The sequence below is a fragment of the Salvia hispanica genome, chromosome 5 (genome assembly GCF_029641045.1).
Source record: "Salvia hispanica isolate PSC_SH4W2 chromosome 5, Shi_PSC_v1, whole genome shotgun sequence".
NCBI classification, from domain to species: domain Eukaryota; kingdom Viridiplantae; phylum Streptophyta; class Magnoliopsida; order Lamiales; family Lamiaceae; genus Salvia; species Salvia hispanica.
This window is the reverse complement of record NC_142696.1, coordinates 32,903,169-32,915,018: the sequence shown is the minus strand read 5'-3', so window position 1 is coordinate 32,915,018 and position 11,850 is coordinate 32,903,169. Positions and strand designations below refer to the sequence as shown.

At 36.2% G+C, this 11,850-nt stretch overlaps 2 protein-coding genes across 3 annotated transcripts; both read right to left on the bottom strand.

Annotated features, from left to right (window-relative positions):
* Positions 1–3,406: 3,406 nt before the first annotated feature.
* LOC125186959 (putative 4-hydroxy-4-methyl-2-oxoglutarate aldolase 2) lies at positions 3,407–5,268 on the bottom strand. Of its 2 annotated transcripts, none has more exons than XM_048083450.2 (2): positions 4,999–5,268; positions 3,407–4,136 (listed from the first exon to the last, which is right to left on the bottom strand). In XM_048083450.2, exon 2 carries the CDS (start codon positions 4,120–4,122, stop codon positions 3,622–3,624), a length of 501 nt encoding a protein of 166 aa, XP_047939407.1. In that variant the 5' UTR covers positions 4,123–4,136; positions 4,999–5,268; the 3' UTR covers positions 3,407–3,621. The 2 variants fall into 2 exon arrangements, with proteins under 2 accessions (XP_047939407.1, XP_047939406.1); XM_048083449.2 differs by having other exon boundaries at positions 5,005–5,264.
* Positions 5,269–10,155: 4,887 nt separating this feature from the next.
* On the bottom strand, positions 10,156–11,044 carry LOC125187539 (Copper transport protein family). The gene is made up of 3 exons (XM_048084149.2): positions 10,891–11,044; positions 10,732–10,810; positions 10,156–10,648 (listed from the first exon to the last, which is right to left on the bottom strand). The coding sequence occupies exons 1-3, from the start codon at positions 11,020–11,022 to the stop codon at positions 10,389–10,391; spliced, it is 471 nt and encodes a 156-aa protein (XP_047940106.1). The 5' UTR covers positions 11,023–11,044; the 3' UTR covers positions 10,156–10,388.
* Between the last annotated feature and the right edge of the window lie 806 nt (positions 11,045–11,850).

The window sequence follows — 11,850 nt, the reverse complement described above, 5'->3', positions numbered from 1 at the left end:
GCCCTTTTTCGTTTTTTTTTTTTTTTTTTGAAAACCTATATAAACGCGATTTTAATTTCATTTTCATTTGCACCACTTGTTTTAACGAGTTTTCTCTCTCTCTAACTTTCTGAACAAGAGCATCATCGAGCGATGGATCACAACAACGAGTCCAGCCCAGCGACGAGTGGATCTCAGACTCCCACGGTACCCGTGGGATCTGGATGGGGCCAGATGGGTGGGCAGATGGGCCCAAGGTTTAACATCCCTTGGAATCAGTTGATGGGGATGATGGCTGGAGCGGGGGAGGGGGGGGGGGAACCAGGGAGGATGCCGGGCGGCGGGTAGGGGGGGAGGTATGCCCCTGATGCAGCAGTAGATGATGCATCAGATGATGGGGATGATGCATGTCTGGCAGGGAGGGATGCAGCCCGTATGCATCCTGGGATGCAGGGGTCACCGAGGGGGGGACACGGTATATCGTCTCTCTCTGGATTTTTTTACGGCTTCGTCTCACACGTCGACCCAAGTGGAGACACGGTTCACTGGCGATGACCTTTTGTCATTGCATGACATGGGGATCCGGACACTCCCGTTCCAGCGGGGCGGGCCGCGGCAAAGAAGAAGAAGAAGACGAAGGGGAAGGCCAAGGCGGTCGGCGAGTCGTCGCCGCCCGCTGTTGACGACACCCCCGCCCGGAGGAAGTGGACGGAGGATGAGTACGCCCGGGTGGCCAAGGCGTGGTTGACGGTGTGCGACGATCCGCTGGTTGCGAACAACCAGCGGGTCGTCAACATGTGGGCGAAGATTAGAGCTGCCTACAGTAGGAACTGCCCGCACGGGAAGGACTTCAGCGGGGAGGAGTGCCGGAAGGGGTGGGAGCGCATCAGGGCCGCGGTCGGCCGTTTTTCGGGGTTGTACGCCAACACCCTCCGTCAGCTCACTAGTGGGCAGAATGAGGAGGACGCCCGGAGGATAGCGGAGAGTCAGTTCCCCTTGCCGGGGAAGTATTAGGAGTTCCACTTCTGGAAATGCTATGCGTTGCTGATGGACTCCGAGAAGTTCCGGGCGGGGTGCGACGCTGGGTGGCCGAAGAAGCAGAGGCTGAACTATTCCGGCGACTACAGTGGCAGCAGCGGCAGATCCCACGACCTCCCCCCGGATGCTGAGGAGTTTCCGTCCCCTCCATCCTTTGCTCGTCGCCCCCGCCCGGTTGGACAAAAGCGAGCGCAACGGGCAGCGAGGGGAGGATCCCCCCTGTCGCCCTAGGAGGTCATCTCGGCACAACCCCCCCACGCGAGTACACCTTATTCTCCCATCAAAAAACGGAGGAATGGATGTACAAGGTCTTCCAAGAGTGGAGGGCCGCAACTGACCCCACGGAGAAGATGTTTCTCCACTCGATGCTCGAGAACATGCGGGTGGATTTGAATGCCTCGAGGGCACCGGTGGGGGTTCCGACGTGGATTGAATACCCCGGGTGGCAGCGGCGCGGACGGCGGCGACGACGACGAGGACGGCGGCGACGGCGACGAGAACTAGTGAGTGGCGGGGCTCGTGTGTGGAAGCCCTTTTTTAAAAAAAAAAAATCATGTATTTTTTTTTTAATCTTTGTACTTTTTTTTTAATGAAATGAATTAATTTTCCCGTATATATGTCGTAAATTTAGTTCCGTAATTTAATCGTAATTTTAATTCCGTAAATGTAGTATTTTTTTAATTTATTTTTATTGCGGCTGGACTATGGCTGGCCTAAATCTGATGTGGCAGGTGGATTTTTAGTGCTGCTGACGTGGTAGGGAGAGAGAGTGGCTGGCCTAAAGCCACTGTGGATGCTCTAAGAGAAGGAAAAAATGAGAAAGAAGAAAGAAAGATAGATAAATTAAATATTGCAATGATAAATACAGAGTGAATAGACACATTTGAACGATATTAAATCGTATTAAAAGACTTCAAATGATAATTTTAAACATTACAAACCAAAATTGATATATTGACAAAGTTTAGGGACTAAAAAAATATTTCCTCTTATAAGAAAGAGACAAACTCATCATTCATGGCAACTTTCGACATTTGCATATTAGCACCTCTGTCTATTTCTACATAAGATTTACCACCATCAATAAGTATCAAATAAAAATTAGAGGACAAGTGCATATCGGATGCATGTTGTTCTCTAAGCCAATTTAAGCAACCGAATATTTTGTGATGGAGTAATCGGCTCTTCTTCAAGTGTGAGATGTCTAACTCGACAACTTGGAGCTCATAATGGTCGAAACTTGCAACATACTTTCATTGAAAACCACATCTATGCGAATAGGGTGTGGAAAATACTGAAATACCTGCCTTAACGTATTGGTGAAATTTTGGTACACCGTGGTTTTTGGTACAGTATGATACCTTACCGTTAACGGTAAGTTTTTTCATATACCGCGGTATACCATGGCATACCGAAATTTAGTACTGTAATACTCCCTTCGTCCCACTTTAGAAGTCCCGATTTACCATTTTTGGGTGTCCCATTTTAGGAGTCCTGGTTGGAATATTCCATAAATGGTATTAGGCCCACATTCCACTAACCTTTTTCTACTCACATTTTATTATAAAACTAATATAAAAAGATAGGACCCACATTCCACCATCTTTTTTCACCAATTTTCCTTTACATTTCTTAATACCCATGCCGAACTCAACCGGGACTCCTAAAGTGGGACGGAAGGAGTATATAGTATATACACTGTGATTAGACTTCACAGACATTGGTCCTCATAGATCACTATGGACTAACTCCAACTTATATGTCATCAAATTTCTGTCTCTTCTCCATAAACTCACCATTCTCTGTTTCTCGAACACTCAATCCTCACACAAGCCAACTTTAACAATTTTAAGACCAATCAGTAAACTTTGTCAGCATCAGCACAATATTTCCACATCTTTTTCATCATGTGGTCAAGACGATAATGTTACAAATCTATATTATTTGCTTTACTAGCAAGATTGATACAGTTTTTAGAGTTAATTGTGGTATACACTGTGCCCTCTTTCTTACCTTGAACTACTTGAATAGTTATACTGATGTTCTAGATGAATTTTGCACGTTTCTTAGGGCTTAGACCTTTACTTGATTTGATTGATTATTGTTTAATTTTATATTATGAGTGTCTATATTTCTATCAATTGGTTGTTTACATTTTATTGAATTTTCATAGCAAATGAGTCTTAATCGAAGATGTTTGAGATTAATTGTTGAGAGCGGGAGAGATCCTAGAACTCTGGAGTTAAAATACTCATGAATCGCATTAGTGTCAAATTTGTAATCACCGATTTTAATGGGGTTATAATTGAAAGTTGGATTTATGAGTTGAATTACAAGAAAATAGCATGGAGGAGTGAAAATGGAATGATTATTAATCAAGAAAATCAGATACTCGAAGAATAAAGTAATATAGCATACGGCATAAGTGACTATAATGCAAGTTCAAAACAAAAGCATACATATTTCAGTACAGACTATGGTTATAAGTTCCTCATGAACTTGACAGAATAGAATCATAAACGGTAGCAAACAGTGCATATCAGAATAATCTTGAAGAGGATACCACAGAACCATTCCGAACGATCGAGCAGAAGAGAGATGTCGTCAAACCGACAGCTCTGATTTAGAGACCAAAATGCCATCAGTGTCCGCATACATCCACTCTCCATCACAGATTCTGGTCCCAGCAATGTTCACAGGAACGTGCTTCTCTCCAACCCCTTTCTTATTAGCTTTTATCGGATGCGATGCCAGAGCTCTCACCCCGATGTCACAACCATTGATTTCATCCACATCCCTTATGCAGCCGTTGACTATTATACCAGCCCATCCATTGTTCTGAGCTTGCACGACTGGGTTACCACCCAATATCGCGCATCTCAAACTACCACCTCCATCAACAACAAGAACCCTCCCATTCCCCTTCTCCTCAAGAAACTCTCGTACCAAAACATTGTCTTCAAACACTTTCAGGGTAACAACTGGGCCGGAGAACACTTGCCGCCTACCATAAATCTGGAAAACTGGATGGAGTGCCCGTAGCTCACCACTCACTATAAGCTGTGGGTTTGTATCACACACTTCAGCTGTTGTGACCAAGGCCATCCTAGATCAGTAACCTTCATAAAAGGACACACCATTGTAAATGATCATATAATAATTTACCAACATTTATTCATAATGAAGATTACTTGTAATCAATTCAATAAGTCCAAAACTACTTAGATACTCATTGAGACAGAAAATCTAGCCTTTCCATGTCGTGAACAGATCTTCATGAAATGTAGAGGACAAACCGACAAAGTATAGTTTTGTTGTGTGTTAGTTTATATATACGAGTAGACTACTTTGTGCACTAATATAGAGAGCCGAAATCCAAGTAACTTGCAAGTATGAAAATTAGCAGCCAATTTGCTAAGCTTGAAGTAATCATACTGATAATCGAGAGACAACGCTTACACTAATCAATATGTAGTGATAATATCATGTGGATAACCAAGATTCCAAATGATTCAGAAGCAATCAATCAAACTGAACATATGATTTGTGTTAGAATGGCAAATAATGAGGGAAAAGCAAACAGAAGACAAGATTTCCAGAATACATCTAGATCACATTGTTTGAAGCATCGTCTTCCATTAACTTGATAGATTTGAAATCCATACACATCCTCATCTTCTCTCACTTAACTCTGTAACCCAAAATTGTCTTCTATAAAAATCTGAATTTACTTGTAGCTAGCAAATAGATGAATAAATATACATGGATCTACCATCACTCTTAGAAATGAAACTAATCGGGCTCTCACACCATTCGAATCCTCGACCATCAACCATTTCTATGTAGTTCGCACATCAAATTAGAGCAGATAAGTAAATAAACAGATATCAACAATAAAGCTGAATCAGATAAATTGTGACTAAAAAGGAGGTATCAAACAGTCGATTCAAGTAAAGCATCACAGTGAGAGAGATCAGAGACTGTTACGATGACAAAAGAGCAGCGCGATTCCGTGTATTGAGCAACTGTTTTCAACTCAAACGACGAAGAAAGTGAACTCTTTGGTGAAACCCAAACTTCTACTAGCTATCGAATTTGAGCAGTTTTGTGCCAAAGCCAGTTAAGTAAAGAGACAGACAGAGGTGAGTGATTGGGATCTTTTACGATACTATAAATTCATGAAAAAGTTTAACATTGGATTATGGTGGAGTGGAACGTGATTCCTCTGCTTTAATGAAATGGCATCAAGCTCAAATCCTACTTCTAGCTAGTGATGCACCTACAAACCAATAAGTAGTACTGCTTCTATCCTATAAAAAATAGGCTATTTAGGTTGGCAAGTTTAATGAATAATTGCTAAAGTAAGAGAGAAGAAAAAAAGTATTGTCTATTCAGGTTGGCACGAGTTTATTGAATAATTGATAAAATAAGAGAGAAATAAAAGTGTTGAAATTGTCTAATGGATGATGGGCTCATAAATGATAAAATAAAAAAGAAGGAAAAAATATATATATACTATTTTTATAAAACAAAAAAACAAAGAAATATGACATATATCTATAGAATGGAAGGAGTTGGTGAAATTTTAACGAAATCTGCTATATAGTTATCCCAGTATGAAAATAAGGAGTAGTAAAGAGCTAAAATTGTTGGGAAATTTCAGGTTATTAACTTTTTTAGTTTGTGAAAAATTCGGGTGTAATTTAGCTGCCAGTTTGTGATTAATGCACAAAATGGTGACAAATAGAAATTAACACAATTTAACATCTTCGTGTCACCTCTGTTTTAAGAATTGAACCAAGAAAATTATACATGATTCTAGTTCACTTCCAATGTACTATTGGATTAGGATTCTATTAGGTTGACAACTATTTTAAATTGATAACAGACATTTATGTCAACAATATATATTAAACAAGAAGACATTTGATAAATCCTTAAACAATAGTCAATTTCTAATTTTGATAGTAATTTTTAAGAAGACATTTGATAAATCCTTAAACAATAGTCAATTTCTAATTTTGATAGTAATTTTTAATGAAGCGAGTCTCATTCTCAACTAACAATATTTCAATCATTTTCAAATTCACTCCTACTTTACTGATTTAACCTGTTCCATCTATTCTATGAGATGCAAAGAATACTTAACAAGAACCGAACTAGAGCCGTACTTATATCCCACCCCTAGCAACGAGTATTAATTAAATCTTGAAAATTAAAAGAGGGATTGTAACACAGTCAAAGAGATTCCATAGGAAAATCATTTCTATATACTAATACTACAATACTAATATTCTTTCTTTCCCACGAGAATATGTACTCTTGGCTAGATATTGATATTAATAAATAATTGGTTAAGTAAGAAAAATTAAGTGCAGCATTGTTGGAGAATGAGTCTTACCTCATTGGAGAGAAAAAAAAACTTTCCGAAATTAAAAAGTGCATACTCTTGTATGACGAACTAAAAAGGAAGACTTAAAAATAAAGGGTGCATATTATTATGAGACGAGAGGAGTAGGAATTGCAAAGCTTAATATCGGATTTGGATTCCCTGCTCTGACATATTAGAGAAATAACTTGGATGATTGATGGTAGAACACTTAAATTAAGAGACTCTTAGAGAGTAAGGTTATTAAAGAGGGAGATCCGAGAACATTGACGGAGTAAAAAGAATGAGAATAATTATGTGTATTATATTTCTCAATGATTTATCATCTCAAAGATGTCCTATAAATAAGAGATCTTCGCATAAATGTTAATTTAGTAAGGACTACATATAATTTTAGACAAATTTTATAAGATTAACAATAAAATAGGGGAAAAAGTGTCCCGTTGAGGGTGTATCCCACCGCTCTTATGTATGACTACAAGTCCCCTACAGGGAACGGATCCTCTACTGCGTTAAAAAATACTCCCTCAGTCCTGTTTTACCAGTCCCACTGATTTTTCTGTCTTTTTTTGTAAAAATAATAAAAAATAGTTAAAGAGGAGAAATAGTAAATTAAGAGAGAGAATAATATAGAGAAGTGTTTTATCTACGTTATTGTCTCTCTTACTTTATCATTTCTTCACTTTAACTATTTTTTATTATTTTTACAAAAAGAAAGTAGAAAAGTCAATAGAGACTGCTAAAGCGGGACGGAGGGAATACTACAGCAGAAGATGGTGTGGTTAAAACGCACAGCAATACCCATGAAACACAACCAAATAATATGAACTCAATTCAACTCAATTCTTTATTTAATTTACTATGGGCGGGTGGGCCCATTATGTAAAATAGATATACACGCACCCCCATGCTGTATGCATTCCCTTTTTTTTAGTTGATGCAAAATATTATTTTTGTTTTGCACATTTCTTTTATTTAAATACTAAAAATATTATAAAATTAAATATTATATTATACATGCATATTAAAATACTTATATTATAACTATGATGTAGTAATAAATATTTGTATATTTTATTTTTATATATAAAATATTAAAAATATCATAAAATTAAATACTCCCTCCGTCCACAAAAACAGAGCAAAGTATGTATGTCACGAGTTTTAATATAAAATTGGTAAAGTAAGGGAGAAAGGGAAAAAAGTAAGAGAGAAGGAGAAAATATAAGAGAACAACAGTGTTAGTGGAATGTAGGGTAAGAGAGAAGAAGAAAAAAGTAAGAGAGAGGAGAAAAAGTAAGAGATAATTTTTCCATAAATAATTGAGATCTATTTTTTGTGGACGGCCAAATATGGTAATTTCGCTCTATTTTTTGTGAAGGGAGAGAGTATTATACATGTACACAATATTAATATACGTCTAACTTGTAACTAGATAACATCAATTCTCTTTTTCGTTCGTCCATAATTAATTGACACTCTTACTTACTAAAACTATTTTTGGTAATGAATCTCATATTCTTCTAACTTAGAATAAAATTAATATATAAATATAGGACTCATATTCTACTAATTTTTTCAACTCACTTTCTACTATATTTTCTAAAACTCGTGCCAAGTCAAACGGGTTCAACTAATCTTGAATGGAGGGAGTAAGATATTTCATACTTTTTAAAAATAAAATATATAAATATTTATTATTCCCTCCGCCCTATAAAAATATGGACAATGGATATGGCACGGGAGGAATAAAGACAAAATTAGTCTAGTAAGAGATGGTATGTAAATTAAAAGAAATGAGGAAAATGATAGTTAAAGTAGTATTAATAGATATTGGGACATACATCATTAAATTGATATAACTTTTCGAAAATGGAATGCATATATTTTTATGCGACAGATAAAAATGAAAAGTGCACATATGTTTATGGAACTAGGGAATACACCATAGTTACAATATATTCCCTACACCATAGTTACAATATATAAGTACTCCCCTTTTAATATGCACATATACTATAATATTTGATTTCATTATATTTTTAGTATTTAAATAAAATAAATTGCAAAATAAAAATAATATTGTGCATTAACTCAAAAAAGGGAATGCATACAACATGGAGTGCGCATATATCTATTTTACATAAGGCTGTAATGGGCTCACCCGCGCACAGTAAATGCTGTGTTTAGGGTTCAATCAGAGGATCCATTCCCTTGTAGCAAAAAGGTGATCCGGTCATCCTGCCGCCCCCACACCCCGGTCCGACAGTTTGTGAGGGGGTTCAATCAGGGTACACAGCGAAGGGGGTTCAATCAGGGTACACAACGGCCTGTTAGAGATGAGGCCTTCAACCCACTGTCCTGACAGGAGCCCATCTCCCAAGGCCTCACACTTGTACCTGGGAGATGGAAGCTCCCACACGCCAGTAGTGGGATTCGAACCCAGCTCCTTGTAGCAATATCTACTCCCCCGGAATCATCTGCGCTAAGCCCCTGCGGGCAGCAGAGGATCCATTCCCCGTTGGTAGTTAGGTTCATTATGTATAATTTTAAATTGTTAAGTTGTATTGTTGATAAAGAAATAGTTATGCTATTATGAATACAGTATAATGCTAGTAAAGATTTATGGCGAAAGGGTTATTGTAAGTTATGGTTGATGGTAATTGGTAGATGTGGTAATTTCGGCGTCAAGTTGGTCCACATATCTAGAAATTAGAAATTAAGAGCATTTTCTTGACTAAATTTACATCCTACAAGTTGTCTAGCAGGATTTTCGATATCTTGCATGCATTGATGCATATATTGACTTTCCTGTGCTCATGTGAATTAAATACTCGTTCTATTCCAATTAAAGAATACTCATTCAGTTCTGATAAAAAGCGAACTATTTCTTTTCAATATGAGATTTTACATAACAATATTTATATATTAAACAAAAAAAATATAAATTACAAATAATAATGTCTAGCTGGAGTATTATTATTTAAAATAAAACATCTCAAAGAAAAATGAATTACTTTAAATGGAGGAATGAAATACAACCTCTTGTATGCCTTCTATTAAAAAAATATACTCCATTTGGTTTCAATAAAATAGTCCGCTTTTTATTTTCCACATTATCATGAAAATATAGTATTAAATGTTATACTACTACTCTACTCTACTAAGCAAATAAAATTTACTACTATTCCTTCCATGATAATATATTTCCTTTTAATTTATTTCAATTAAAATGACACAACTTTATTTTTGATAAGGTTTTCCTTCCAATTGATGCACTAATGATTTCTCTTTTGAATAATTAATTGATTACTAATGATTTCACTTTTGAATCATTATTCTCAATTCTCATACTCTGATGCAGATGAATGACGTTTGTGGACCAACGATTCCAACTTCTGCAAAAAGCAAAAAGGCACAAAAGCCATCACCCTCAAATCTGTTTGTCTCATTTAACTTTTTTTTTTTTTTTTTTTTTTTTTTTTTTTTTCAGTTTTCCTATCTATTGCGATTTAATTATTATATTTTCCTACACAAATCTCCCAATAATGGAATACGAAACTCGGCACCGACCTATATTCTCTGTACCTCAGCACATGACACCTGCACAAATTTTTATATTTTTATTCTTTGATTTCGTTAATTTAATAACCCGAGTAATAATTTTGTTAAAAACAAAATCAATGAATCTTATTAACAAAAAATTCATTACATTGGTTCGATTATGAGCACTTTAACTCTTGTAGCCATCCCAACAAAAAATCAAATTCATTACTTTGACAAATTGCAATCTCAATTGATAAGGCTAACAAACTTTCTAGAGAGAGAGAGCACTGAATTCTTGAACAGAATGCCAACGCCAAATAGCAGCCGATGAATCCAATACAAAGATGGTTTTTTTTTTTTTTCCAATTGAGTTTCATTTCTTGGTAAGAAGACAGAAGAATAAAATTTATTTATTGAAAAAGTAGAATCGAATCGATTACTTCTTCTCCTCAGGCTTCTTCTCCTCTGGTTTTTTCTCCTCTGGTTTCTTCTCTTCGGGCTTCTTCTCCTCTGGTTTCTTCTCTTCTTTCTTCTCCTCTGGTTTTTTCTCCTCTTTCTTGTCTTCCTTGGCGGGCCCCACCGACAATATATCGACCTTCCCCACTTTCTTCAATTTCTTCACCACCGCTACTGCATCCATTTCCCCTATCACTGTCAGCTTCTGACTGCTCAGATCAGCAGCAATAGAATCCACCCCTGTTTCAGAGAAAAAGTGTGTGTGTGTGAGATTTTTTTATTTATTTATTTATAATTTTTGAAGAAATAGAAGAATTAATTACCAAGAATATCAGCAGCTGCTTCTATGGCTTTCTGTTTGGTTTTCTCATCAGTCATGGTCAAAACTTTCAGCACTACCTTCTGTTATCATCAAAACAAAACCTCAGAATTAGATGATTAAAGATTAAAGAAACCCTCTTCAGTGTGTGTGTGTGCAGTACCTGAGCTGCCATGAGAGAAGAGGTGGGGTGGGGAAGGGATAAAACTCCTTTTTTGTGCAAAGCTGAAAACACTGAAATATTTTGCTTTATATATATTGGATTAAATGGAAAACTTACGTAATTAGATGGCATTCTATTTTAATGCACGCTGAATTCTTTTTTTTTTAGGGGGGTTTTGGCATTATTTAGTGCGGTCTTATTCTTGAAATTTGGTGGAATAGATTGCGTATTCATATTTTCCTAGTTTAGTATGAGAATATATTGTCTCTGTTCCGCATATGTGTCTCACTTTGACTCAACGCGAATTTTAATAGATGTAAAAAAAATGAATAAGTTAATGATATATGGGTACTATTTTTATATAATATTAATTTTATAATAAAATATAAAAAAAAATGAATTAGCAGTGTCTATTATCAGAAAAAGTAAAAATAAAATGAAATAATTAATAAAAAAAAATACCAGAATGAAAATTGGGACTCATGACAGAGGACAGAGGGGATATCATTTTTTTTTTTCTTTAGAAAGAAAGTAAAAATTAATGTCAGTACACCATGTTTGAAAATATGTAGAGAATGGCATGGTGCAGGTGTACACTTAGATAATAGTACTAGTACTAATAGTATTACTATAAAATTATCAGTTTTTGAAGTACATCCATACAATTTGATTGGAGATTTATGTAAATAACATATCTACCAGAAGAATAATAAAAAGAAAACAAAACATTACAAGTTTCAAATTATCATTGGCATTTTCCAAACTTCTTTAACTCAATTTTCGCCTCAACCAACACCCTCGGCTATTATGTATTATTGCTATATTTTGCGAAAAATCTCAAATATTTCCTATTTGATAAAAATGTGTTTTATTCAGTAATTATTCTTTTGAATTTAGTGCAGATGATTGCGGATTGTACTGAGATGAATCAAGATGTGGTGGAAAATCAATTAATCAAGA